The sequence below is a fragment of the Anas acuta genome, chromosome 18 (genome assembly GCF_963932015.1).
Source record: "Anas acuta chromosome 18, bAnaAcu1.1, whole genome shotgun sequence".
NCBI classification, from domain to species: Eukaryota; Metazoa; Chordata; class Aves; order Anseriformes; family Anatidae; genus Anas; species Anas acuta.
Window position 1 is genome coordinate 6148652 of NC_088996.1, and position 23944 is coordinate 6172595.

Here is a 23944-nt window from a genome sequence, read left to right on the forward strand (position 1 = left end):
ATCCAATGTCTACACCCCAATACCCAACACCTGCACCTCGTCCCTCACACCTACACCTCAGTACCTCACACCGACGCCCCAATTCCTGCCACCTACACCCCAGTACCTCACGCCTCCACCCCGGGGTCCCTCACACCGACACCCCCGTACCTTCGAACCTCCTGCCGGCGCCGTAGTCCCCGGAGCAGGCCACCTCCACGAACCTGTCCCTCACCGCCTCGCTGCCGCGGGCCAGCACCTCCGCTCCTCCCTGCAGGCCGCCGGGCAGGCTCCAGCCCAGCAGCCCGCCGACGAGGACGGCGGAGCCGAGCAGGGCAGCCCCGGGGGCCGCTCCCCTCAGCGTCCAGCCCCGTCCCGGCGCCGTGCCGCCTGCCCGGGCCTTGCCGCCCGCCGGTCTCCGCCGCTCCCCCCCCCCCGGCCCCGCTCGGCGCTGCGCCGCCATCGCGCCCCCCTCCTCCCCCTCCCTCAAGCCTTTCCCTGAGCGATGCGCTCGGCGCCCCCCGCCCCGCCTGGCAGGGTTGAGCAGGCGGCTGCCGAGCGGCTCCCGCCTCACACGCCCAGAGCCGAAGCGATGGAAGCGGAGCCGCGCCTCAGGCAGGAGCAATCGAGAGCGGAGCGGTCATGGCGGCCGGCGGGCTGCGGCAGCGCCTGGTGCACCTGGACCTGAAGGGCGCCCCGCCGCGAGCTGCTTACCTGCGGCAGGTGAGGGGGGCCGGCTCCAAACCCGGCCCTAAAGCCCTAAACCCGGCCCTAAAGTCCTAAATCCGGCCCTAAGCCGGCCCTAAAGTCCTAAATCTGGCCCTAAAGCCTGGCCCTAAAACCCTAAACTCGACCCTAAAATCCTAAACCCGACCCTAAAGCTCCGGCCCTAAGTCCTAAACCTGACCCCAAAGCGGGCCCTAAAGCCCTAAACTCAGACCCAAATCGTCAAGCCAGCCCTAAGCCCTAGAGCAGCTCTAAATCCTGGCCCTAAACCCAGTCCCAAAGCCAGCCCTAATGCCGACCCCAAAGCCGGTCCTAAACTTCTAAATTCAGCCCCAAGGCCGGCCCTAAAGCCCTAAACCTGTCCCTAAAGTCCTAAACCCATCTGTAAACCCTGGCGCCGAGCCCTAAAGCCATCCCTAAACCCCAGCCCTAAGCCCAAAAGCCCTAAACCCAACCCCAAAGCCGACCCTAAACCCCAGCCCTAAAGGCCTAAACCCTGGCCATAAAGCCCTAACCCCCCTGCCACAGGTGCTGCCGCTGCTCCGCACCCTGGGCGCCACGGGGCTGCTGCTGGAGTATGAGGACACCTTTCCCTACACGGGGCCGCTGGAGCCGCTGCGGGCACCACACGCATACAGGTAGCACTGGGGGGGCCGGGGGACACTGCGGGACCAGCCCAGCTTGGTTCAGTTCGGCTCGGTCCTCACTGTGCCCCCTTCCCCTTGTCCCGCAGCCGCCAGGAGCTCCAGGAGCTGTTGGGCCTCGCCAAGGAGCAGGGGCTGGAGGTGGTGCCGCTGGTGCAGAGCTTCGGGCACATGGAGGTGAGCGGGGCAGGCCCCGAGGGGGACTTCAAGATTCCAAGCTGGGGCACGGCTGAGGGTTGTGGGGACCCCCAGAGGCAGCTGAAGCCGCCTTCACCTTGGTTTTCTGCCGCAGTTCGTGCTGAAGCACAAGGAGTTCGCCCATCTGCGTGAGGTGAGGATGTTTCCCAACGCTCTCAACCCGCACAAGGAGGAGTCGCGGGCGCTGGTCAAAGCCATGATCGATCACGTCATGGCGCTGCACAAAGACGTGAAGTGGTTCCACATAGGATGCGATGAGGTGGGACTTTTCTGGAGCCAGGAGTTTTTTATCACAGCAGCAAGGGTTGAGACTTCTTCGTTTCAGTGGTGCCCTGGCCATGTGCAGGTGGAGTTCTGGGGACAGGAAGCACCAGCACGAGCCAGCGTAGAAAAGCTTTCAATGCTAAGCCATCCTGGGAGCTTAGGATGTCATTCCTATTGACCTGGCTGTAATTCCCAAAGGAGAATTACGTGGGTAGATAATGATAGGACAAGGGAGAATGGTCTTAAACAAGGATAGATTTAAACTAGACATCAAGAGGAAATTCTTCACTGTAGGGGTGGTGAGGCAGTGGAACAGGTTGCCTAGAGAAGTTATGGATGCCCCATCCCTGGAGGTGTTTGAGGCAAGGCTGGATGGGGCCTTGGTCAACCTGATCTGGTGGCTGGCATCCCTACTTATGGCAGGGGGTTGAAACTAGGTGATCTTTAAGGTCCCTTCCAACCCAAGCCATTCTGTGATTTGTTCTACGAACTCAGAATTTGGTTTTACATCAAATGAGAATTCAAACTGAGGTATCAATTGGAAGTATTCATTAAGAGCCGTGAGTTGTGACATAGGATGTTGGCTCATTTTTCTGGCCAAGCTATTCAAAGTAAGCCCTTCTGGGGTGAGAAGTGGTTTTTGTTCTCTAGGCAGTTTGCTTCCTTGAAAGAGAACCCTGAGGTTTTTCTCCTTTCTCAGAGTTTCTTAAAGCTATCCCTATGGAATGCAGATCCCTGAAATTCGTTGTGATCAACCTTAACTGTACTGGTGCTGACTTAGCATTTTGAATCCTGCTGTTTGGGAACTAATGGCAAGGTTAGATAGGGACATGGAAGTTTTCATAAAGCAAAATTGTACTTGCGCAGAATAAACAGGTTTTAGATGAAACTTGCTCTAAAATAATAGAACTTAAATGTGTATCCATCGTAATGGACCCAAATCCACTACATACATAGGAATAAGTATGCTGAAACCACTCTTGGACATGCTCCCAAATCAATTCTAGATTCATGTACAAATAATCTCCAGGACAGGAACCTCACTTTACTTATTTCAGGACCTTAGAGGTTGCTAAGTTTCTTGAACCAAGACTGGAGAGAGCTACTCCCAAGACAATCCATCCAAAACCAAATACAGCATGCCTTAATTCATATAGGAATTAAATAGGTATTGGAATTCATATATGAAACTTCCCTTACTTGATGTATTTAATCCAGACCAGGGTCTCCTGCAGACTGAATGCGTACAGCGTCTCCAACACTGAGATGTGCTTTGAAATATGTCCACTCAGCATGTTACAGCAGTGCGAGAGTTTTTGAGTATTGTGTGACTCAATGATACTTTGTCAAGCTTGCCCCCCTTCCTGTGCAGGAAGTCAGGATTATTTGTTTGATGTTTCAGGTCTACTACCTTGGTGAAGGAGAAGAGTCAAAACAGTGGCTGCAACAACAAGAGAACACACCAGAAAAGCTCTGCTTATCCCATATAAAAGCAGTTGCAAGTTGTATGGCGTCGTCTTACCCCACTGTGACTCCCATCGTGTGGGATGACATGCTCAGAGGGATAAGTGAGGAAACATTGGCAGGTGTGTGACCAGTGATGGGGTGAGTCATTTTGTAGCATTCAAAAAAGTCCACACAGTCAGTTGAAACAGACTTGCTGGTAGTTGAAGAATAATTAAAAAAAAACTGAGAATAGCTGAGGTATGGGCCAATAAACTAAGGAGAAGAGTCCTTGGCAATCACACAGACATGATCAAATCTCATTATGTATGCACGTTAGTTTTCTATATGGTAATACACGGGTAATTAACAAAAACAGTCATCATGCAGAGGTTGCCATAAATTCTGTTTTCTTTATCTACTCAAAAAAAGCTGGTCTCATCCTAAATGTCTATGCTTTTTACCACTTTCTAATGTTAGTTGTTGCTCTGTGCAGCAACTGCTGCCCATAGACCCGGTTCAGAAGGAGAGGCCATGACCCTGTGAGTGTCTTTGACAGTACATTAATGAGGAACTTAATGAGGAACTCCAATACTGAATTGTGGAATAGCTCCACAGCCTCAATGTCAGGAACCTCCTTTGTTGAAAAATATGCAAATGCTGCTAAAAGTTGAGTAGTTCTAATGTAGATGGAGTTCCAGTATTTTCCACCTTACATGTATGCTCTGAACAGATTTAGACAGTACCATGAAGAGCCATACAGCTCCTCGAGCACTGATTGACCTACTCATGGCTTTCATGGTGGGAAATCATCCCATAAAAAATCCATATACACCCCTGCAGTTTCCACAAGAGAAGCACAGCATCTAGCTACATGTGCTCTACTGCCACAGGCACAGGCAATAGCAGTCTAAAACTAAAATGATACACAGTTAAAATACTGAATTTTTGCACAATTTTACTGTAGCTTCTCCAGGAGTCAGAGTTTCTCATTTAAAACTAGTCAGGCAGTTGATTATAAAAGGAAGCTAAATGTTTATCTTCATTTGGACTTTCAGGGCACCTTGAAAAGCTAAGTTCTCTGCAAACACAGCTTAAACAATCCCTAACTTAAAGGGTGAATACTCCCTTTGAATTCAGCCAAAATCTTGCATGTACAGTTTGCAGCTCTACCAGTTCAGCCCAGCAGGTATACTACTAGATTCAAGAGCCTGGGAACAAGATGGACTTGGGAAGAATGGCATCGCCAATGAATTGTCACTGATGGTCCGCATTAGTGGTTTCAAGATGTTGTAGGACTTGAGGACCCTGACACGTGAACTTGCATGTTGAAAGTCCTGGCCAGGCTGAAAATACACATGAACACTTGAACTGTACATGAAGAATTTCAGTGACAAGCCATTGTTTGTTTTAGTCATTCATTACCACACCAATAATATGTATTTGGTTAATACCTTTAACAGGCCATTGTCTATTATTTAGAATAACCCTGTTCCTTTCAGAGTCTGGAGTCCCACAGCTCGTGCAGCCTATGATCTGGGACTATGCAGCAGACCTGGATGTGGAGAGCAAAGGTTTGTACTTCTCTACTGAGCTGCTTAGAAGAAGAGTTTCAAAAAGACTGATCAGTGCTAATCCTTGAAGGGAAGAAAATGCGTGCTGGTGGAGAAGGCGGTCGTCTTGTGTAGATACAGTCCAGAGATGTTTTCAAAAGAAAAAAAAACAGCTTTGCAGCCATTATTATGTGAGAATTCTAGTGAACTACTTTAAGGCAGCAGACATTCCCCACTGAAAGAATAGGAGCTAATTTTTTGGACAAGTATACAAGACTTGCCCACATCTTGTCAAGTTATAATGCATTTAATAGTTGTGTATTACCAGCAAAAATGACTCAGTAGACCTCATGGCTCCTTATCCAACAGAACAGATCAGAGCCCAGAATTCCTGTTAACTGGAGCATTACAGTCAGGGCTGAAAGTGGAGAAAAAACATATCTGATAAGTGTTCTTTTGTGTCTTATTTCAGTGCTTCTTGTAGAGAAGTATCGTAGATGTGGTTTCTCCAAGGTGTGGTTTGCCAGTGCTTTTAAAGGAGCTACAGGGGTAAATCAGTCTCTAACGCTCATTGGACACCACTTACAAAACCATCTTCAGTGGCTGAAAGTGGCAAGCAGTACCCCCACCGATTTGCTTCAGGGTATCGCGCTGACCGGCTGGCAAAGGTAAGTAGTAGCTTTTCTAATGGTTTCAAGGATCATGTGGAAGCAAACTTCCACCCAAAAACTCTTTAAGAGGCACAAGGAAGTTGGGCATTTACAGAGGAGCTTCGCAACACTGCAGTCCTTCTTGCTGTTTATACTCAGTTGTGTAAAAGCAGCAAAACGTGGATTTCAGAATTCCAGCCAACTGCTACAGGCTTTAGAAGCAGAAACAGCCTGTTGGCATCCACTAACAGTAGCAGATTGGATCTGAAGGCTTGAATGTACTTTGTGCCACCTTGGAGTGCTTATAAACAGTACTGTGACTCCTCCGCCCACAAATTATATTCTTCACATAACATCCAAATTCTTAACATTTGGAGTAACAATCAAAAAGGATGTGTTATATTGTAGAACAAAGAAATGGTTTTAACTGAGGCATGGAAGATCTCTCAAGTGATTGTACTCTAACTGCACAGGACAAAAGAATTTAAATTCAGCTCAACCTACGGAAGTTCTCACAGCCCTGTTGAACTCTTGAATATCCAGCAGTATTCCTTAATAATTTTTTCCAATACCTAATTACTACCAAAAAAAAAGTCATAGTTAACAACTCAGTGTGAAGCTGAATGTCTAATGTGGATTCAAAAATAGAAGGAAGTTAGGAGAGGAATTTGGCCTAGGGGGAGTAAAAGGTTTTTATGTGCTAGTCAAGAGGTTTAAGGGAATACCAGAGAATTGAATTCCAATGTCTGATTCTAATTTAGCTTGAGCATCACATGTTCAGTATCTGTTCTAATTAGTAAAACAGGAATATGTAACATTTCAGAGATGAAAGATACTTTCTCTAAGACAGAAACTGATTGTCCAAGGCTCTTTGATTTTTAGTGATTGGAATATTAACAATTCCCACTGCTTAAGTATGTTCTAATAATAGACTGGAATGTCTAATTAGTAAATGTGTTTTGTTTTGTTTTGTTTTTTAAGGTATGATCACTTCTCTGTTTTGTGTGAGCTTTTCCCTGTGGCAATTCCATCATTGGCTGTATGTCTGCAGGCACTAGAGAACGGTACAATGACAACTTTATTCTCTCTGAGCTAAAGCTTAACACAAGAGTGAAATAACCTTGCCCTCAGGTTGGCACAGGCTTATCACATTTTGAGGTGGTTTGACTGTATGATCATGTTCCGAATTGCAAACAATAGATCATGCATCTCACAGGCCTGCAGTAGGGAAGTAAGAAAGTCTCAGCATGTATGTAAAAATAGCCATAGTATATTAATTATTGGTTGCATTTTAACCTGCAAATCATCACAATTCTTCATTCATACTGGAAAAATTAAGAAACTGAATTGTTTATTTGAAAACTAACATGAAACACTGCTGGAACATAAGTGAGACTAATAACTTTTACATGTAAACAACATCTAAATGTAAACTAATCCACTTTCTTAAAACTAATCTAAGAAGTGTGGTAAAAAAAAAATCCTGTAGTCTCTGGCTTCTTCACAGGCAGTTACCAATAGAATATTTGTCTTTCCACGTTTCTTTTTCAAAACAGAAAAACGCAACATACGTTTAACTAAGGTACTAAAAATCATAAGTAACCCGAATGGAAAAATCATAGCTTGAAAGTGCTTCATGTAGCACAAGAAGCCCCATGAAAGACAACCTACTCACCACAACCCTCAAGATTTTTCCTTGTTCTGTTTCCATTTTACCTTTTAAAAATTCTTCATCCAAGGTGTTGGCCAATGCTAAATACTCCAGGGGGAAAAAAAAAAAAAGATACACGCTCTTTTAAAAACATTTTGGTTGCTTAGGCTCCTTTTGTTTACTTCTACTGTCTTCTGCCCAGGTGGCTATTCTGAAACAGTTAAAGAGAATGTGGAAAAGCTCCTGGGAATGTCCAATCTGGAAATTGATACTTTCATGAGGTAAAATTCCATCTGCTGGGTTCAGATTCTTCTCATTGCATGGTAAGTTCAGAAACTAATGTTCTTTTTGGACAGCACAAGTCTGGGGACCTTTCCTGGGAGCACTATTCTTTCCCTGGTGACACAAGTTAGTTTCTACCTCAAGTCATCTGTGGATGAACTTCTTGAAAGGAACAGGTAAAAAGGTTTACTTTGATTCTGTCTGCAGGAGTGTGGGGGCTATTTCATCTACAAATTAGCTGTATATTCAAGGAAATCCAGTAAAGTGACTATTCAATTCACTTAAACATCAAGCTCCACCTTTCAGGCACTGCATCCCTATATATTGACACCTCAGCAAAATATATTTAAAATATTTCTGCTGCATTCCTAAACACTCTGTGCTTTTTTTTTTTTTAACAACCAGATTCTTTGTTGAATTAGTACTTACTGCTCTTTAAACTAAAAATGAACACTTTTAATTGTATGGTTACAGAAAAAGAACTTGAAACTTACATTTCAGCAGGTGATCAGTTATTGTCATCTGCCACTAACTGTCTTTTACAAGCTAGTTCCAAAGACAGAATTAAATTTACTTATTCTTTAGGCATTATCCCCAGTTGTGAGATAAAGCTAAAGCTCTGTCACCTCCTTCTCAGCCTGCAGAGGCATTGCTGCTTGTTTCAAAAACTGTTCATTCTAACATCCATTTTCAGATATGTCACAGGCTGGTTCAGTCCCTACCACAGAAAAAGGAAGATTATTCATCCTATAATAATGCATCATTTTCAGCCAGATGCAATAAGGTAACACCACCTATTTCACATTCTAGGGGAAAAAGTCTAATATTTCAGGTGAGCAAGTTCATTCCACTTTGAGTTCTTGCCTTTTTCTGTGTTACTCCAGAAGCATCGATGGAAATCAATCAATATGATGTGCTCATAATACAGTTTTAAAAAGAAGAGCACATTTGTCTTAATCTGCCTTCTGTTGAACAAGATCATTGAATACAAGTACAAAATTAGTCTTCAGAGCACTCTCCCTTGTATGTGTCATTACCTAAGGAAATTACCAAGATTAATGGTACTTAAATGCAAGCAGCATCAACCTTTTGCCATTCGCACAGAATCAAGTCCCTTGAGCTCTTCTAGCAAATGCTGCTCCTGCAAAGTCATCCCAAGAACTGTATCCCCTTTAAAAGTCCCAGTAAGCTGGGCCTCCCTTGAGGCAGAACTTTCTTGCACGTGATTGTTTTTTTTCCTTCTGATTTTTGGTTAGTCTTCTTTCAAAGTGGAATGCCGTGGTGCAAGACCTCCAAGTGGCCATGGAACAAGTTTTCCACAACAGTACTGTAGAGGAGTGGATGGAGGAGAACGTCCACCCAAGCCTACAAAAGCTGCAACAAGTGGTGGATGATTTAGACAAAGCAATAAAAGCACAAACCTAGGTGTGTTCCAATTAGTCTGTTTTATTCCTTGTGAAATGACATGGGGATATCTGCAACTAATCAGAGAGCTAGTTTGTCATCTGAAGAGTTGAGGCAACAACTGATTAAACAAAGTGCACTGAAGGCAAAAAGGAATTTTTCAGGGTAATGAATGAAAATACGGACTTGAAGTCTGACACTGCTGAGCCTTAAATCACCTGCCCTGTCAGATTTGGTCTCCTTGCATACCAGAAAGGAGCAGGTCAGAATTAATCCATATTTACAAGGCAGAAGGGAGAAAAAAAAGCTTTCCCAAATTCAGTGTATCTGCTGCACTGCAGCATTGTCCAAATTGAACCATGAGCAAAGTCTGCTGAATGAGGGGAAAAAGGCTGTTAACATTATTTTAATTTTGAACTTTCAATAAGCTATAGTAAGATACATATGGGCTATACATATAGCAAGATATATGCAGACTTAACTACCTGACTTTCAAATTACTTTCCCTTATAATTATCTTAATGTTCCAGTTAAGTACACTACTTTACCATGCATACTCAAGTTTGCTTCCTTGAGAGTCTTACTTTGGAAGCACAAGTATGGACATTTTCTTGGAATTGTAAAATGAGCATAGCTCTAGATGCATACAGTACAAGAACTATAGCATAGCATAACATATCTTTACCTTATCAATAAGGCTCTAGGAATTTGGCCCACCTGATTTTTAGATGGAGATACACAACTGCCCTGTAAACCTTAACTCAAAAGTTGCATACCTTTAACTGAGTAAAATCTTATTTTACTCTAATAAATCATTTGGTATGCAAAATGTGTTGAAACTTGCCTTTGTTTTGCATACGGTATGTTGGTTTGGTTTAAAGAGGACAAATGCACATTTATGCACCAGTGGAGAGTTGGTTGCATTAGCTTATGTGACAGTGTGTAAATGAAAGCAGGGTTGGAAATAAGTTACATATTGGTGCTTCATCCACTCTGCTCTCTTCCCCAGCCAGTAGGCCTGTGCCAAGTGGTAATAAATACAATAATAATCAATAATAATAATCAATAAATACATTTTAATTACAGTCAAAGAAAAATACTAATGACATAAAACAAGTTAAAGTTGATTTTATCAATAGACTTTTATTTTTAATAGAAAAAGACAAACATACAAGGCCTTGCTGAAATTCTACTTGCATATTAAAGTAAAAAAAAACCTATTTCGAAGTATTTTCCAGAAGTATTTCTGCCTCAGCAACCTACTACAGCGTCAGAACTATCACTTCTTTAGTATGTAAGCCAGCTTGGGGTTTATTATTTGTGTAACTTCATGAATATAGCACAAGAGTCACATTTCTAGTATATGGCATAGTTTGATGTTCTTTGAAACCAAAGAAGTGATCCTAGTTACTGGCACATCTCATTTTGGGAAATACAGGAATATTAGAGCATAGTTTAGATAATGCAACTTTCTCCCTTTGTACAACACGAAGTCTAGCTTCTGTTCAGTGTGACTATTAAGACCAGAATCTCTCCCAACTGTATACACACAATTAACTTCAAAATGTGCTACTCAAGTTTAAGCTGAAGTGGTGCCAAGTGGTTCTTCTGATAGTTACATTGAAAAGCGTTATTTATAGAAAGTGTTTGGTTTATGGGGCAGTGGGGTAGATTTTATAACATGTTATGCAGACTCCAAAGTGTACTTAAGTCATATATGAGCTACAGCTGCCTGATCTCAGGTTACCAGACATCCTGAGGTACAGAAAGCTTGAATACATCTCTTGTAATACTGTTCTAGGCGTACACTAGCCAAAACTAGTCTTTTACTCACTCCTTTTAGTACCGCAGCTTTAGATCAGGCACACATAAGGCTACATTTACTGAGCCTTTTTATATGCTAGACCCAAGAGAGGCTGAGAAAACAAAAGGTTTCAACAAAACACTGACAGTGACAAGAAAAGATGAGAGGACAATTAGAAAGAGTGAGGCAGCTGAGGCACTCTGGAGGATAGCAAGGCCAGAACAGAACCTGTCCTGAGTTAGCACCTGCTGTTCTGAGCAGTTCAAGCTATTTCACGAGTCCACAAACATTGCCATAACCAGATCCATTTGAACTGCAACTTGCAGGTTATTTTTCCATGCACAGTTACTGCAAAACATGGAAATCTGGTTATCTGGCTACGTCTCCCAACTACGAAGGACAAACCGTTTAACCAAGACAGTTCAAAACCTGAATCAAGAAACACACAGTCAAGAAACACAGACTGATACACATTCACCTATAGAATCCAAGGACCAAGTTGCATTTACTTGCACTGTAGGTTGGTTTCATGATATACTAAGCTCCCAGTTGTACATATCAGGTCCGTAGTGTCCAACATATGGCCTGCAGGCAGAACCCACAGCATTTAAGGAATTCTGTCACCCTTTGTTTTTAGCAGTCTACAGAATTCAGGTTCTCATTTGAAACTGTTTTAGATCATTCCTGCCTATGGCAGGGGGGTTGAAACCAGATGATCTTTTAAGGTCCCTTCTAACCCAAGCCATTCTATGATTCCATTCTGGCATTCTAGATTTTATGGGAACAGAGCTGCCATGTGCAAAACAAACAGTACAGGGAGGATCACACCAACTGTTCTAAATGAAAGACTGGGGCTTCAAAATTCCAGTCCTCTCTTCTCTTGCCTGCCTAGTATAAATAGGAAATCAGAGGGTGAGAGGACCACTGCAGAACATCTTAAAGGAGCTGAGCATTGGTATCAGCTATAAATGCAACTTATTCCACAGAACGTATTACAAGCTACCTAATACCTTACAGCAGGTCTTGCCCCTTTCTGGAAATTGAGTTTTCCTTACATTTTGGTTTAGTCTTTATATAATATTACATAATACCTAAGTACATAATGCTAACATCCAGAATGCACAGCAAGCTAGATGAACAGAAGAGATCAGCAGAAGCAGGGCACATGATACAGTATAGCATTAGATCAACAGAAATGCCTTTATAAAAACAGTTTTTATCTGGAAAGCCAAAGCATGTTGTGTATTTTCCCTGTGACATTACCTCTCATGGAAATATAAAAAAAACTGTGAAATCAACATCAAATGCAGGCAGTTTTGTCCATTGCATCCACTTAATGGTCAAATCTGTAGGTTCAGAATATTAAGTGCAATGCACAGGCACACTGTGTACTCCTGCTGGATATCCTTGCTACAAAACAGGTATCTGTAGGTAGAGCCCTCTTACATTATATCATTCATACGCAGTTCTTACAGTATTTACTCCTGGAAGTCCTTACAACACTTGATGCTCATTTTACAGAGTGCTGAAAAAAGGTTTCCAAATGCCAAATCTCATTCTCCTCTCCAGATTAAGTATTACTGGGGGTACATATTAGAGTGGATTTAAATGAAGATCTCTCTAAAGTGTTATATTCTGTTTTTTATTTTATAACAGGTTTGAGGATTTGTAGTTTTACAGCTGTGCTTTAGAATAAAGGTGAAATATGGTTAATTAGCTGCAACCTATTTTCCCACATTAGTACATGGCAGCCTCCTAAACCTAGCAATGTGGAAATTAAAAGCTAAAGAATTAGCCAACCAGTTTGGAGGACTTCACAAGCACATCCATTTGCAGAGGTCTGCTTTGATACCAACATGACTACAAGTTTCTCATGTTTTATACTGATAGACCTGCTTCTGTGCCACAGTCGAGCTGCATCAAAAGCAGCTCTCTCCCTGTTACACTTTTGATTAACCTTTCAAAGCAACAACAGTAAGAGTACATCTGTCTCACAGCTGACATAAATGGCTGGAAGCAAAAGCAAAATCATGGTGCAGCCTGTCTTTGGTCAGATAAGCATGTGCACAGTTTCCTACAGCTGGAACATGCTACGTGATCTAGCTTCTGCTGAAATCATTTCATAGCTTTTACTTTAAGAGGTAGAGTGCTTTGAAACAGAAAGGCAGGTTAAGCCCTGAAGAAACTGTTGATAAAAGACATTTAACTGCTAGCTAAACATGAAGGCAGACCACTCAGTTACCTGGTAGCCCATTCAGATCTCCTTGAGGAAACTGTACTACAAGCATTTTTTTTTTAAGGCAGGTCTTAAAACCATACAACTCCTAACACAAGCTGATCAACTTTAATACAAGCAATTTTAGCATGCGGAAGGAACCTGCAACTCATTACAGCTTTTGTCTTACCGTACTGACATGTTGATATAGGCACAAGGAAGTTTTAGTTCCAGCAAAACATGTTGACTAATAGAGGTAGCTTTAACTTGGAAAAAGTACCTTGGAAAGTCTATATTTATGTATTTGTAAAACTACAGGTCAGAACAGAGGACAGTACCGAGTAAGACACGGGCACAAGCGAAACATTAGATATATCCCAGCTATCTTTAAAAAAAAAGTTATTTACCATTTCAAGTGAGGAAATATTAAAAAAAAAAAAAATCTAGGCTGCAATGTATGACAGCCCTTTCCCTACCTAAAAGTAACATGTGCTCGTCTCCTTTCTAAATACACAGTTAAAATAGTAGAAGTCTAGAATAAGGCTACTCTATCTTTGGGTAGTCTATGCCCAGAAGTTAAACAGAACAGGATTAAGTCAGAGCATGTCAAAAACTGGGTGATCAACCTGATCATTCTGTGGTTATTATTTATGGCTCCTTGGCAAGTCCAAGAGAAGACAGTGCAATCAATTGATCAACCTGATGTTTAGAATTCCAGACAGTCACTCAAACTTTGATTCCCACTAGTATCTAATGGCAAGTCAGTAGTAGAGAATATAAAAGTGCCACTACCCTGCATCACCTTATTGTATATATTAAGCTGCTTAAAAACAATTTAGCAATATATTCCATCATACGCAATACTTCAAGGAAAACCTCAAAGCACTGTGTTATGAATTACAAGTTCAACTATTCTGTATTTCACATACTGTACCTGCAGATGTTTGCAATAAGTGGAAGTTTTCATCTGTATCTCCGCTTCATTAATGGAAAAGTAATAAACAATTTCAAACCAATACATTAATAAATAACCATTCCTAAATGTGTTAGATGAGCTGACAAAATTCAGAAGACAGCAACCTCCACATTCAGGAACTAAGTCAAAGGAAGAAATAAAACAATTTGCTTTGGACTCTACAATGGCATTATTGGGAGCGTGGATCTTGAAGCAGTTTAGCACTGTAAGAGGTGCCCTAAGACAGATTCCTCCCATTGAAAATGCATATGTAGATAAATGCCCTGGTCAAGACTGAGGAATTCCTTTCTGAAGAACCAGCATATTTTCCAGATGTTTGAAGATCTCTGCTTTCTTCAGCTCATGACAGTATTAATATTCATCCTGTGGTTCATCAGCGTCACTAGCCTCTGTTTCACTGCTCTCATAGAGATCTTGTTGGCTTGCTACTCTGTCCAATTCCAGAAAGCTAGTAATGAGCTTGGCAACTGCTTCCACGTCACTGTGGAAAGGAAGAAACAGTGTAAGAGTTAATGGAATTGTAGTGCTGATTAAACAAAAACAGGCACACTAATTCTTGAGAATCGCTGGTTGAAGGACCAGTTGATATATGGCATACAGCATGACTGACAGCATCCCACATGTGAAGGCATGCAAAGCCAAGCAATTACTACCACGTCAGAATACAATCCTTTTTCCACAGGCCCTGCTGCAAGATTCCTTATAATCAATATTCCTTTATTATCAATCCTTTGGCAACTTATGATTACGCTCTTTGCAAAACAATCAAATTAATCTGCCATTGCACAGTTGAGCTGTGAAACAGGCATGCAGTACTAAGGCATCTTAAATACCTAAAAACAGTAAGTCTCCTGATCAGGATGGTATTAAAAGGATTAAAGAAGTTGAACTGAACAACACCAGGTAACATCAGCATGCATAATAACAGAGCCAAGATAACCGTCTCAATAGTTGGCAGTTACTGGTCCATGTGATTGGTATTTCCTATCTTATACTTCATAATTAAAAAAATCCACACTTCACCTTCTGCAGCCCAGAACAGCGCTCTGAGTCAGTGGGTGTGAAAATCCAGTGATAAACCGTAGCACAACCATGTAACCCTTCCCAAAATACCGCACGGTCTCTTCTTCCACATCCACATCTCTGATCTCATGCAGTTGAGCCACCGCTGTAAACAGATGAGAAAAATAAAGTCTATTACTACCATTCCTGAAAACTCTCAGCACTACTACTCCTGACTTGTGGGACTGGAACTCTGTTCTTGAGCACTACTGCTCTGATCCCGTACAACTAGCACTTTTACAATACCAAGCAATTGCTGAGCAATTCAGGCAAAACAAATTGCGAACGAAATGCAGACAGGAACGGCATGAAGTTCAAAGGGAAATGTGAATCTTGTACCTGGGCAAGAATAATCCCAAGCATCAGTACAAGCTGGGGGCCAACCAGCTGCAAAGCACCTCTGAAGAGAAGGACAAACCAGGACAAAAAAACAGAAATTTCAACCCTAGGATCCAAGATTTCTGCCTTTCCACCAGTCCCATTAGCAAAGTAGGATAGGAAAATACAAGCATTTCCAAAGGAATGGCTCAGACTATTACAGAAAGCCACACATAAGTTTAGTTATCCTGAATTAAAATGACTAACACAATGCTTTCAGTACCCCAACCTGAAAAACACTTCGGTCCTGAGAGGCAGTTTATGACTTCTGCAGCTTGGAAGCAAAATAGATATGGAAACAAGTGTGGCTAACTGGAGTACAAAACTGCAGAGAATGTTATCAAATGGGTAAGCACGCATTTGTTGTTAATCAATCACAGTTGCTACCAGAGATACTGCTTTCTCACCTTGTTCATTGCCTCCTTTTGATAAAGTCAGTATTTTTCTGTAGAGGTTGAATGTTTTTAGGCAGACTGTTCCCTTGTTCTTATCAAATATAGCTTCCTGTAAAATTGTAAAACAAAAAATAGTAATAAGAATACCATCAATAGCTAGGCTTCAAAGTATAATACATATAGCAGTTACATGTGAAAATAATCAGAAAAGTATATAGCTATTTTTAATAGAGACAGTCTTCTACTATTGGGCCATTAAAACTGAAGTCTTGCTCTTGGCTTTTAACAGGCTTCACCATATCTCCTACACAATTTCTAAAGCCAAGTTAGAGCTGGTTTCACTGCCCGTCCTGCTACATTCTTCATGTAATAAAAACTATGCCTGAAATAAAATCTGAACACTTGGTGCTCCTGTAACTCTCACTTTTCACATATGCATTTGGCTCATTTTGCTCACTTACATGGAGAAAACCACAAAGCACCTTAGGGCAGGTCTTCCCTTTAAAAAAGGCTTATGTTTAGCATCATCGTCATGCTTATGTAGTTCAAGAATTAAGTGCCCTAATTAATTCTAGTCCCAGTATAGCAATTTCAAAGTGTTTCCTCCAAACTTAAAGCATAAATTGTTTTAACTTCATGATATTCAAGTGCATCAGGCTACCAAAGTCAACACTTGACTGTTTCTGAACTAGCACAACAGCCTCATTTCCTCAGTTTAGCATCTTACCTCCCACTGCTCCAGGTTCTGTGCTGCCACAAAGAAACACCCAGCCATGTAGAAGAGCTTCCATGCCAAGCTGTCTGAACAACAAAAGATGTACAAGTTTAGGATTTTTCCTTCTTTGGTATTCAACATTTTAAGATCTACATGTGCCTTTACAAGGCAACAAGGAAAAGTGGTTTCTCTGATGCAACATTTTTGCCTAAGTATGATATAAGCTATTTTACAGCACTTTTCCAAAATGATAAAAGTGGAATTATTTTTTTCCAAAGACTCCATCTACACTGGGCTCCAAACCATGCAGAATTTTAAGTATATGTATTATTTCCAAGGCTGTAGCATCATTACACATCTTTCTTCCCTAAAAGCAAAAGGCATCCACAGAACTCTCTCAACCTGACATCAACTCCCAAACATTAGTGCTGCAGAGGACAAGGGTGAGGGACAACAGAAAGCAATTCACTGAAGCAAATGTGTTTCTTCATAAAAGGAAAGTCAGCCCTCTTGACAAACATTTATTTTATATTATTAAATGTTTACATATAGCAGCCTAAACAACATGCTTATTCAGACTTTCACTGGCAGGAGAGCAGAACTGTGCTCAGAACTATTTCAGAGTACTTTGTAGCAATGTCTAAGATGTCTGATATAGTTGGAGTCAGAAGCAGCTTTCACTGGACTTAAGCTCTTCCAATAAAAAAACATGGACTATATCAGTAGAATATTCCTATACACTGTTTAACTTTAAAATTTGAGACTCAACAGAACGCAGCAAGAGAATCACAGGACAGCCTACAGAATAAATTCCACATATGGAAGGATTTGTCATTTGATGTATTCTGCTCTATTGGCAGTGGGGGATGCAGCAGTAACTCTGTTCTTTAAAGGTGTTTTCTTTAAAGTTTTTTTGTTTAAGTAATCTCTGCTAGTGATGCTCTAACAGTTTCCAGAGAAACAGAGCACTTCCAAAGGCAACACAATCATTTCATTATGGTGGCAAACAATCATGATGTGACTTCCAGAAGAGCTGTGAGGACCAACTAATTACGTTTTTAAAACACACTGAAAGCAAAATATGCCAGAGTACTAAATATCAGACACAGGCAACAATTATTGGATTTTAATATTGACACCACGAAGTATGACAGGTACCTATACTGCCTTTATGAGGCCAGACAGAGCCGCACAGAGTCAAAGACAGATCAACAGGAAAAACAGTTCTTAAAATGGTAGGCCATTACCTGCACTGTAATAAGCAGCAGCCAACCCTATGGAGGCTATTCCTAGAATAAGAAGGGAGAATTAGAACAAGCAGCTCACACCACCTAAGATTCCCTGAAAACATATGAATACTCAAATTAAAGCAATTACTTATCAGAATACTTTTCAAAAAAAAAGGGACTTGCAATTGCAACACTGATTACTATACAAAGACAGTCAGTTATTTTTCTCTGAACTGAATATAAAAATCTCCCATTCTCTATATAAAGAAATTAAAAAGCAGAGGGGATTGAGATCAGAAATAAAAGGTAGTAACAGAATCACGGACAGGATTTCAGAGGGACTCTAAGTCTAATTGCACCTACTGCCTCTCGAGCACAGTACAGCTTTGAGTGTGCTAGCATTTATGTTCATCATGCTTACACTACAAAGGTTATTTTTCCCCTCTTAAGTGCTGTGGAGCCAACAGAAGAGTTGTGCAATAAAGTTATGTCAGAGGCTACCAACTGCTTTCTTCCATTCAGGAGGAAGCTGTGGCAGAGAGACTGCAACTGCAAAGATCTTGTCTCAATGCAGCTTTGACAAACCAAATAACTGAAAACAATGACGATGTTGTAGTGTTAATGCAGTGGGATCTACCCAAGTGGAAAGTAAGATATACCACATTTCCCCCACAAGCTCTCAGGGTGGTCCTAATAGATACCACCCCTATTTTTTTCTGCATATACAATACTGTTTAAAAATAGACGGCTTTCAGAACATCAGGCACAACTTCCTATTTCACATACACAGCGCCATCAAGAGTTCACTGTTAGCCACATGCAAGATCTATCTCCAGCATTGCTCCAGTGCATCCACTGCAAATTTTTCCATTTCTGAGAACCTCAAGTTTTCAATGCAAGCATGAGTTCTCTTCAGAAGTTCCAAACATTTACATTGTTCTATGACACAACTTTCTTTTCCTGACCTTTCAAGACTCCCTTAGAATTCAGTCCATGAGCCTCTGAGGTTCTGCAGGTGACAGACTGAAAAATAATCAGAGTAAAACTGCCACACTGAGGAAGAGATTTCAGACCCACTCAGAGACTGCACTAAAGGGGAAATTCAAGTAAAAATTAATGTTCCACGAAGAAGACACCTGAAAGATACACATTTCTCGCTACAGGCTCTTCCAGGAATTTATTTTCTTCACCCCTTCCCTTAAAGCAAGCTCTGAAATAAACTGAGGAATACTGTAGTCTTACCAACAAAGACAGACCAAGATCTGATGCCAGGTGACCTCTTCAGATGAAGAAAGGAACTTGTGCGGTTTTCAACCAGCATGTACATCTTCAGAAGAAACTCCACACAGCCCAGTCTGACTCATGAAACCTTCTGGACAAAACAGAGAAATAAAAAGTTGTTGCTGACTCCAACACTCTCCCTTCTTAGCAGTTGTCAGGGCTTCTTATCAAGTCTTAACCTAGACTATAAACATATACCAGTTTGGGACAGGGCCTTTTTCTCACAGGAATAACAATATGCATGCTTTAAAAAGTGCAAACACTCAGGTGGAAAAGACTTGCATAACAGAAAACCGAACTACTCTCCAAGAAATTTCTTATTTCAGGGATAAAGTTTCTACTCCTTTCTGCCACACTCCACTTGCAGGAGGCAATGTGGAAAAACAAGAACTTGAAATGATGTGCTTCATGAATTAACAATTCTTCAAACTAATAAATCAATAAGTGTTCCTTGACAGCACTTGTACTAACTGCAAAGGCAGCCACAACGGACTAGCAGCTGAAGCGGGACAACGCAGCCTTTTGCACTGCACACGCTGGGTCTCATTCCAAATGACAGAACAGCAAGGGTTACAGCCTCAGCCTAACCAAGTGCCAGTGTCATATAGTGCCATATACGGTCCTCCATCCTCCAAGCCAAATCCAGAATAGAAACAAATTTCCAGCAATGCTGGACTCTCCCAAGCAACATCATGTCTTCAGCCTAAACACAAAGTAACAGCAGAGATTAAGACAACAGGTACTAGTCAAAACCAGTAAGAGCTGGACAACCCCACACAGCATTTTCAGCATCTATTTATTATCTACAATATAGAGAATTTGACTTCTGACATGACTGTGAGCTCCAGGGCAAAACCCAATCCTACCTTAATACTATCAGCACAGGCATAAAAATAAATTTGTACCAGATTCAAGGAGCATAAAAACCCAGTTGATCTGATCAGAATTGTCGACAGAGAAAGGACAGGCTGCTTACTGCTTCTCTTCCAGTAAGCAAGTAGAGATTTGTCATTACAAAGACCACAATCCAGTAAAAGTGAAATAGAAACACATGGTAAGCATTGCATCATAACGTTATCAGGGTATATGTTGGCTTCAATCAAGAATTTATTCTATTATTTTCTCTTTGTTACAACCTTAATACTAATTAAGGTAGAGGGTTCTAAGCACTTCTTCCAAGAGGAATTTCTACAAAGAATATCCTACAAAGCATATCAACTTCCCCAATTGGTATGTTAGGAACCTTAATATTTGTGAAGCATTCTGGGGCTGTAAGACCTTAAACATTAAACAGTTCATTAATTATTGAGGACACTAAGCACCAATTCCTTCTATTGACTTGGTATTTTCATCATTAAACAGCCAACTCAAGTCATTTTGCAGGAGCTTAGCATTAAGAAGGTATTAGCTGCATACATCTGATACGGCTTTCCTGAAGAATACCCATATTCAATGCATCTTTAAATAACCATGAAAAACAGAGCAGGCCCAAGCACATCCAGGCTGATAGGAAAAAAAGTATGCAATTTTTAGTCCTTTATCTTGCCATTCTTAAATGCTATATGACACTCCCACAGTTCTGCACAGACTAGCTAGTGTTGATACAAAGCTTCAAGCGAGTTGGTTTTCCGTTTAATAAAACTGACTTGGCCATGTCTTTTCATTTAAATAAAAAGCACATAGGACTGATTTCAATCTCTTCACAGCACATCTGAGAGAATCTGAAACTTATGTACGTGCTCCATCTCCTCCGGATGTTACGCATGAAATTTTGATTTTCAAATGGCTCCTGTGGGGTGCTCTCTATGCATCTGAATAGATTTCTGCATGTACAAAGTAGTTTCCTGCCTACAACCTAAAAAGTATCTGATAAGGCATCAAATACACAGAGATACCTGCAAAAAAAATTGCTATATTTAATGAAACACACACTCAGGTGAAAACAGAGTGTATTTGCATAGAAGTTTAATCCATAAATGCAAGCTTCTATTGTGCCTTTCTTCCCCTCCCATATTCATTCAGGGAAGTCTAACCATGCAAATGCCAGTGTCAGCTTAGTGTCACCCAAACCAGGGGCATGATCTCACAGACACAGGTGTGTGCAAGACAGGTGCCTCAGGGAATACAAAGCACAAAGGCACTTCCTAGAAGTCACGGGCATGCTTTTAAGAACCACGGCAAGTTTGCCACAACAATTTTAAGATCACAACAGGACACAAGCAGTTCTAAAGCAATTTATCGGGTTTGACATTAAACTGATCCCCAGCACCATGTGAAACACAGACACGTTTCCTCCAGGCCCCAAAAGCCCCTGAAAGCCTCGGGATCCACGGTACGCTTAAAACAGATCAACAAACGATAAAGGACTGATGCACACCATCACGAAGTCTGAGCGATGCCTCAGCATCCCGCCCCACCCCACAGAGATGCCCCCGCCGCGCCACCCTCCGCCTGACGGGGGCTGCACCCCAGCCCGCCCCACACCGGACCAGCGCCCCTTGAGCCCGGGCCAGCCCCTACCGGCACCTCTCCAGCCCCTACCGGACCCTCCCGGTGCCCCTTCAGCACGGTTGCCCCACGAAAGGCGCCGCTCCCCACCGCCCTACCTGCCCCCGTTGCCGTCGCAGTACAGCAGCGCCTCGGGGAGGATGCTTGGTGCCTTCGCTTCCTGCAGCCCCCTGACCACAAAGAGCCGCTACCGGGCCACAGCGGTGCCTCGTCCGTCTTAAGAAGGGTCAGATGTGCCGGCGGCCATTTTTAATGAGGGCAAGCGGTAGCTGAGGAAACCCGCCCGCCCCGCTCAGGGGTGGCTTGGTTCTCGCTGGAGGAGGAAGGGCAGCGCCCAAGATGGCGGCGCCGTGCCCGTGTTCAAGATGGCTACTAGGAGGGGGCGTTGTGTTGCTGAAGAGCTGGCGTTATTTGCGTTTTGTGGCTTAACCCTCGTAAAAAAAAAGCAGGAAAGCTTGTGTGTTAGTAGAGGAGGGGCCCTACGTTCTATAGAGCGAGGTAAAGCATGTGGAAGGGCTTTAATAAACACATTTGATGACAATTTGCTAGGCCTGTTCTGGGTGAGGTGGGCATGGTCCTTTGTTCATAAGCTGACAGAGTCACCTGCTGCTGTGAGGTTGGGTCAAGGTGCTGTGGATAGGAGGGAACAGGGGTGCAATGAGGGGCATATTCCATTCAGGGAGCCCCACCAGAGTGCCCTTGGACTTGGCAGCACCAGTGTATACAGCCTCCCTTAGGCTGATGTATGTCAGGGCTCTCGGTGGCGGCTGTGTGTACTTGGGGCATGGGCTGTCACAGAGCACTTGCACTGGGTAGTAGCCACTACTTGCACTTCGTGAGTGTTGTACAGACAGGAGGCTGCTGCATGGTGAGGTTAGAAAGGGATTTCTCAGTATCACAAAATTGTCTCAAGATAGCTGTCTATAGAAGACCCAGTAGCTGGGACTTGGAATGTCTAGTGCAGCAGGAATTGCAAAGCAAAATAAAAATGTGCTTACAGGTTTAATATTAATGCCATGACTATTCATTAATTACATGTCACCTGTAGGCTTGGGTTTGGAAAATCTATTGCTTGGGGAGGAGAGTTTCCAATTCAGTTGAAATCCTGAGTGACTTTCCTGTCATGGACTGTAAGCTATATTTGAAAATTCCTTTGTGTTTCAAGTTTAGTTAAACATCATTCAGGCATGAAAGTTGTTCATGTTTAATCTATTAGAGCATCAGCTCATTTAAGATTTGGGATAAAATGGGTAAAATGTGGGCACCTGTAGCTTAGTACAACTCCTTAAATTTCCTTTATGTAAATCAATGGATCATTTCATCTCCTGAAGATACTTGGTTTTCTCTCAGTTGCACAGGAATGTGATCCTTCCTTAATGACACTTAATTTTTAATATTTTCCTAATAGAAATCCAGATATTCCAGAGGGGTTGCTTAAGGCCATATGCTTGAAGTTTGTTCAGCTGTTCCAGAACATCATTGCTGGTGAACAGTAACTGAGTTTTTGGTTCCACAGTGAATGGTTTTAGATTTATGTTAGACAGTCCAAAGTCCATTAGTTTTAGATTAGACAGTCCAGAGTTAACTGTGTGAAGATTAGGGGGAGGGAGGACTCAGACTCCGTGTTATGGAGTTAATTTACTGCAAGTAATAGAAAATACAAACTGATCTGCAGTTTCTGTGTTGTGTAACAGAACAACTATGTGAATGGGGAAGGGCTACAAGGAACTGAAAGCTTGAATTGGCATGCTTGGGAGTCATGAGGTACCAGCTGCTAGCTTTGGATGAATAATACAAAGTAATAAGTATCTTGTGTTTTCAACCCAAACAAGCAACTGAGTTTCTATGGCTTATGATAAAAATAATCTATAAGCAGCGGTCAGCTTTTAAATGCAGGTAGTTTCTTTGGAAACCAAATGTTAAGCCACTTCATGTGATAAAATACAAAGACTTCTTGTCTCTAGAGTAGAGTGAAGAAATTCATTTGACCCCTCCAGTCAATATATATCACACAGCATACCAGTAAGGATCTGTTTTCTTCTTCTATTGCTATCTGCTAAAATATTAGCATTTCTATACTTCTCCAGTTCTGCTAAAGCCACAATAGGATAAACTGGAAAGACTTAATTATGAAGTTAGAGGGAAATTGTTTAAAATATGGGAAATACCCCACACGTGATCAAGCATATGTCTAAACTGTAATAGGGCAAAGATCTGGTATTGATTAATAATTCTTATGACATTTCTTGTGCAATAATTTGGGGATTTTATTACAGTACTTTGAAGTAGGTAAGTGGCGATATGCCTACTGATTTAAAAAAATAAATTGAGGAAGAAACACATTTTAAAAGCCTAATCTCGGACTTAGAACATAATGAAATCCAAAACATGTTGCTGCAGAAACAAAAACTATTTGCCAGAAGAAAAATTCAGAGATACGTAATTGACTACTTGTAGAGATCTTGCTCAATAAAAACATTTTTAAGCCATTGTATAGTAAATAGACTTGTAAATTCTAAGTCATGATCTAATCACAAGAACATGCAAATATGACAGAACCGGTCTTTATTTTGCATTAGTTTGACTC

The 23944-nt window shown here is 41.8% G+C and overlaps 3 protein-coding genes across 6 annotated transcripts in view; 1 reads left to right on the top strand and 2 right to left on the bottom strand.

The window, feature by feature from the left end:
* Positions 1-542, bottom strand: part of OGFOD3 (2-oxoglutarate and iron dependent oxygenase domain containing 3) — a 43184-nt gene extending 42642 nt beyond the window's left edge. The window contains exon 1 of the mRNA XM_068654764.1: positions 151-542. Coding sequence (XP_068510865.1) covers positions 151-442 — 292 coding nt within the window. The 5' untranslated portion in view covers positions 443-542. The remainder of the gene's footprint in view (positions 1-150) is intronic.
* On the top strand, positions 486-8826 carry HEXD (hexosaminidase D). 3 transcript variants are annotated; one of them, XM_068654746.1, is made up of 12 exons: positions 486-702; positions 1234-1343; positions 1439-1526; positions 1642-1806; positions 3214-3397; positions 4757-4828; positions 5280-5475; positions 6439-6521; positions 7311-7389; positions 7465-7566; positions 8085-8174; positions 8647-8826. In XM_068654746.1, exons 1-12 carry the CDS (start codon positions 622-624, stop codon positions 8813-8815), a joined length of 1419 nt encoding a protein of 472 aa, XP_068510847.1. In that variant the 5' UTR covers positions 486-621; the 3' UTR covers positions 8816-8826. The 3 variants fall into 3 exon arrangements, with proteins under 3 accessions (XP_068510847.1, XP_068510848.1, XP_068510850.1); XM_068654747.1 differs by having other exon boundaries at positions 1642-1680; XM_068654749.1 differs by having other exon boundaries at positions 8275-8693.
* A 1091-nt stretch (positions 8827-9917) lies between these two features.
* On the bottom strand, positions 9918-21780 carry CYBC1 (cytochrome b-245 chaperone 1). 2 transcript variants are annotated; one of them, XM_068654767.1, is made up of 7 exons: positions 21456-21780; positions 18811-18937; positions 17587-17628; positions 16352-16425; positions 15637-15733; positions 14813-14957; positions 9918-14270 (listed from the first exon to the last, which is right to left on the bottom strand). In XM_068654767.1, the coding sequence occupies exons 2-7, from the start codon at positions 18893-18895 to the stop codon at positions 14141-14143; spliced, it is 573 nt and encodes a 190-aa protein (XP_068510868.1). In that variant the 5' UTR covers positions 18896-18937; positions 21456-21780; the 3' UTR covers positions 9918-14140. The 2 variants fall into 2 exon arrangements, with proteins under 2 accessions (XP_068510868.1, XP_068510867.1); XM_068654766.1 differs by having other exon boundaries at positions 18811-18940; positions 21456-21774.
* Positions 21781-23944: the final 2164 nt, after the last annotated feature.

Coding starts and splice junctions, on each gene's coding strand:
- HEXD (XM_068654746.1), top strand. CDS start 622: ATGGCGGCCGGCGGGCTGCGGCAGCGCCTGGTGCACCTGGACCTGAAG. Junction 703..1,233: donor GAGCTGCTTACCTGCGGCAG/GTGAGGGGGGCC, acceptor CCCCTGCCACAG/GTGCTGCCGCTGCTCCGCAC. Junction 3,398..4,756: donor AAGTGAGGAAACATTGGCAG/GTGTGTGACCAG, acceptor TGTTCCTTTCAG/AGTCTGGAGTCCCACAGCTC.
- CYBC1 (XM_068654767.1), bottom strand. CDS start 18,895: ATGTACATGCTGGTTGAAAACCGCACAAGTTCCTTTCTTCATCTGAAG. Junction 14,958..15,636: donor AAAAGGAGGCAATGAACAAG/GTGAGAAAGCAG, acceptor ATCTGTTTACAG/CGGTGGCTCAACTGCATGAG. Junction 14,271..14,812: donor GCTGTTCTGGGCTGCAGAAG/GTGAAGTGTGGA, acceptor TCCTTTCCACAG/TGACGTGGAAGCAGTTGCCA.